Source organism: Rhipicephalus microplus, chromosome 3 (genome assembly GCF_043290135.1).
Source record: "Rhipicephalus microplus isolate Deutch F79 chromosome 3, USDA_Rmic, whole genome shotgun sequence".
NCBI lineage: Eukaryota > Metazoa > Arthropoda > Arachnida > Ixodida > Ixodidae > Rhipicephalus > Rhipicephalus microplus.
This window is the reverse complement of record NC_134702.1, coordinates 50764406-50769055: the sequence shown is the minus strand read 5'-3', so window position 1 is coordinate 50769055 and position 4650 is coordinate 50764406. Positions and strand designations below refer to the sequence as shown.

Sequence of the window (4650 nt, the reverse complement as noted above, 5' to 3'; positions counted from 1 at the left end):
TAGCGAATATATTAATCAATATTACGGATACTCATTCGACACTCATATGCATTTTAGGTCGCGAATCGTTACTAGGGCGTCGATAGCTACTCGTTGACGCAAAAATCTTGACATGAGTAAATTCGATGTCAGTGCTACTTTAATAAAAAGAGCACAACGTCACTTCACTCACTGCCATGGCCGCGCTTACGAAAGGAGTGCGCTGCTCACACACGAAGAAGTAAGGATTGCGACCGCTGTTGGCGCTCGTCCAGGTGTATTTTGTCCATTCGTTTCGTACTTATTTCTGTTTGAGCACCGTGCTTCAAGTGTCGAGCTGCGATAGTTGTTTGTCCACGCTTATCCTGTGTACGCTCCTTCCATGCGTTTTTTTTTCTTTTCGAGGTGTGCGCTGCAAGTTTTCAGCTACTTGTCGTTCTTCGCGTGGCATTGCAATTTGTTACTGAAGCATTAATTTTGTCGTTCTTATGGTGAAACAATGCAACAATAAAGGCTCAACTACCTCTGTGAGGACACTTTTCATTTTCTAAAAAGGGGGATCAACCACGTTTTTGTGTAGTGTTATACGAGCAGTCAATGAATGTGACTACAACTTATGCTACTAAGTAACCCGAAGTAAAGCGTCTTCTTCTATACTAGTCTTCGTTGAAAGTAGGACAATTTATTTATTTTTATTTATTTATTATACCCTCAGGGCCATAGGCATTACAGAGGGGAGTGGTACAGAACAAAGGCATAACATGAGGTAGCATGGTTACAAAAAACGTTGTGTACATAAAAAGGAAAAGGAAAGACAAAACAAATTAGTGTTATCGCAACAATGTGGTCACACAAACACAGATTAAACATCAGATACTTCTGCATATACCCAATTGGCAATTCACCCAATCCATGTAGATGCGGCCATTGTGTCACCCGATTGCGACCATCTCAAGGTGACTCGAGCCTCACAAGCTGTCGTGGTATTCGGTATTGCTATCGAATGCTACGCCAATATTACCCTGGCCTCCACGTGACCTAATGAAGGTGAACGAACAGCTGCTACGCTGCCTTCAGACTAAAGCTTGTCAGGCCCTCGTCGACATTTTTATTGTTGCGGTTTCGTGCTGTTACTTTACTCCTAATTCCCTTTGTTCATCTTAACTACAAAGGCTTAGGTGGAGTATCCACTCAGCTGCTCTACATTGAAAGCCCAACACTCCTTCGTGGAGCACGCCCGAGCAGCCGCCGTCTTCAATGACGTCTCGGACTATGCACTGCCGCTCATACACGTGGCAACTCTTTTGTTAATTTCTTCAACGAAATTGATCACAACCACGACAACACTAGTGTCAATAGAATAATTTCTTTAATGCAGCCGAACAGCTGCAAATAAACGAAAACATATGTCGTGGCGAGAGCGAAGTCCCCACAGCGCACGTGCGAACACGCGCCGTCTCAGTGGCGCTTCTTGCTTCTGCGAGCGCCCTCAGGCGGCGGAACCGGGCGGCGCGCCCTCATGACGCGAGAAGCGGGCAAATCCTGCGCACTGGCCTCAGCCCTGGCAGCCACGCGGTACTCTGCCGGGTGAGGCTGCGGCGTCGTCAGGCTAGCGGGGGAATGCCACTGAGATGGCGTCGCCGACGCCGTGAAAACTGCGCCGCTCGCCGCTGCGGGCGTCAGCGGCGCTGGGGTGCCGCTACTGCGGGACGCGTTCGAGACCTTTGGCCAGCTAGGCGTCGAACTGGGAGGCGTTGTCTGAACAACGTTCGCCGGGGTCCCCTGTGTCTGATCGCCGGACGTTGGACTTAGTCGGGTCGCGGGGAACCTGGAACATGCCGGAACGGGCGAGGAGGGCGTGGTACCTATTGGCGTAGGGTATGCGTACAGCCGTCCGCCCTGCGCGGGATGGTTGGACGACGGTGGTACGGGGCTTATAGTGTAGGCGGGCAACTGTTTGCGAATCCCGGGATGCATGGGTGACGGAACGACGGGAGACAGGCCGCTTGCCGGTGTGCGGCCAATGATGGGCGTCGGGTCGCGGTAGATAATGGCCGGGTCAATCTCGGGTTGCGGAAAGCGGCGCTGCTGCGGTCCGGTGTGTGCTGGTTCACCGTCCTGCGTCTCGTGTCCGGGCGTCCTGCGGGCCGCGGATACGTCACCGAAAGCCCTGCCGCCGGTCGCCGCGTATGTCTCGTAGAACGCATACAGCATCGTCGTGTAGTACAGCTGCGTGGGGAGTTATATTAGAATGGCGTAAACAACAATGTTTTAAGCGCAGAGTATGAAACCACAACGTTATCGCTTTTTTTGGGAATCTGTGTTTTATTCGTGCAAATATCTCGTTGTTTTCGCGAGAACACGACAGGTAAAATTTCTACTGCAATCGAAACGATCGAGACACTGTAACATAAACTTTGTCATCTGTGACCCTGGCTTTTTTTTTTCTTTCATTGACATTAGCGGCGTTGTCACGGCTATCGCGTCGTCACGTACCCTCTGTGTTATTCGATACAGTTCGGGTAAGATATATGGTGCAGCACGAAGCAGCCTACCATTATACATACAAATTCTGCGCGTTTAAAGCATCTCTTGACTTATACATAAAATTAAGTTAGTTCAGAAGCTTGCCAATAATGCAACGTTCAAGGCTCGTGACGCAATGTGGAAGTAAGTCGCAAGTAGGTTCTTGCGTAGAATCGGCGGGCACCACTGCGTGAGACTTGTGCCTTCTCAGTAGATGAGTTTGGAGCCTAGAAAGTTAGTTACTCGACTCTTCGGATCACATTTGAGTGCCATCAAAAAAGAAAAAAAAAGATTTACCTTGCAAGAGTTCATCGTACAGTTACTTACCTTAACGTAGCCAGCCAGTATAATCCACGGACCCCAGATCAAGACTAGCTTCGTCTGTAAATGAGAGATATCTCTTGTTGATACGCATATCCCACAAAGCTCCTTAGGATTCAAGCATCAACGCTGGGCTTTAGAAAAATAACTCACGTATACGTTGCACACGAAAAATATGGCGTCAGTATGAGTACATGATCTTAATAATATATTCTCATTATTAGCGCTCATCACTACGTTTTACACGCGATTATTGTATAAGTTATAAGTTTGACACTGCGTGATAAAGCTAAAACTTCACGGCAAAAAGGGAAGCGCCCACGTTAGATGTTTATGGATCGGACTTCTAATGATCTGTTTTCTGCTGTTAAGGAAGTACCAGGGCGAGCCGAAACATTTACGATTATTCGCGTACATCGTAAGCAGAAGTAGATATAATCAACATCCATGGTCGATTGTGTCTTCGGCAATGCTAGCAGATTACAAGAATGTTGAACCGGCGACACTACACGATTAGTTTGTCACGTCCTCATGACGAGCTCGCTTTTAACAGTTGCAGAAGTTGGGAATTGCGGATGGCCTTAAAGAAATATTGGACGCAACATCGGACGTGCCATATGTGACAGTCGCAGGTTCGGCTTCTGCCAACAAAGTTAACTTTTCGTCCCTTTTTTGAGAATTTATCTTATCATTACTGCAGTTAACGTCTTCCAAACCTTCCTTGAGATAAGTTGGGTCTAGCAGATAAAAACGAGCCCTTAATTAAAGGGGTTACGACATGGTCACCCAACACTTTGTGGTTTTCAGCGGAAAACGAAGGTAGAGGGTCGAATATGCTTGTACACGTGTGAAAACTGGACTGTGAAAGATTATTTCAGTCCGAAAGAAGCCATAAAAGTTTTTGGCTGTAAACTCAGCCCACCGCCGATGACTGCCATTTTGCCGTGGCGTGCGTGACGTCACAAATCGATGAGAGCAGTGCCGTCGTCTGCTACCAGATGGCACATTCGGCGCGTGGTCAGTGTGCTCACTGTGTTGCGATTGTTGCTTGCCGCGTGGTCCGCACGTGTTTCAAGTGTTGCAAAGTGGTACAGGTACCATCGCCATGTCGTCGGCACCATCATCAGCTCAAGATTTGGGCAATGATTCATCGACCAGCAGAAGCGGTGACTATACGCTGCGCATTTTAACTTCGACCCGACCCCATCGCCATCAGCTTGAACGACGAATAAAGCGTCGAAGACGGGGCAAACCCAGATGCCAACGATGCCGGTGTTGTGGCAGACATCGCTGACGGCCTTCCGCAATGGTAAGCAGCTTTATTTCAAGCGTGCCAGGTTGACAAGCGAGCTCAACGATTAGGAGACGCTGCATTCGCGAGCACTCTTTGACGTTTTTCAAGCGCACCCCGACGCTTAGATTGCAGGACGGGACGGTGCGAAAACACGGTCGGCACAGCGTCCGGCTGCAGCCTCGGCTTTTTCACTGGTATACCGAACTCGCCGAGAAGACGCAGGTCATCAGTGTAGCTGTCTGCCGTGAAGTGCGCTGAGCGCAAAACAGATGCGCCACGTGCGCACCAGTCCTTCCTGCGCACGCTTATCTCCCAAGCCTTGCGTTTGGCGGCCTCTTTAGAGAACTTGAACAATGACACTGCACTCTCCCTGCTCTCTACGCTCTGGAACCCCACAGCGCAGCTGGGCGGCGCGGTGGCATCACTTCAACCACTGCAAGTCATTCAGTTCCAGTGGCACGTGGCACAACGCTGGAACAATTCGATTGCAAGCGAAGCCGATCATGAAACACGATCGCCCTCCGTACCAC

The 4650-nt window shown here is 49.3% G+C and overlaps 1 protein-coding gene across 1 annotated transcript; it reads right to left on the bottom strand.

Annotated features, from left to right (window-relative positions):
- Positions 1 to 1330: 1330 nt before the first annotated feature.
- LOC142803041 (uncharacterized) lies at positions 1331 to 2949 on the bottom strand. Its single transcript, XM_075888147.1, has 2 exons — positions 2833 to 2949; positions 1331 to 2208 (listed from the first exon to the last, which is right to left on the bottom strand). The coding sequence occupies exon 2, from the start codon at positions 2191 to 2193 to the stop codon at positions 1438 to 1440; it is 756 nt and encodes a 251-aa protein (XP_075744262.1). The 5' UTR covers positions 2194 to 2208; positions 2833 to 2949; the 3' UTR covers positions 1331 to 1437.
- Between the last annotated feature and the right edge of the window lie 1701 nt (positions 2950 to 4650).

What these genes read in the sequence shown, in the direction of transcription:
- LOC142803041 (XM_075888147.1), bottom strand. Translation starts at nt 2,193, where the DNA reads ATGCTGTATGCGTTCTACGAGACATACGCGGCGACCGGCGGCAGGGCT.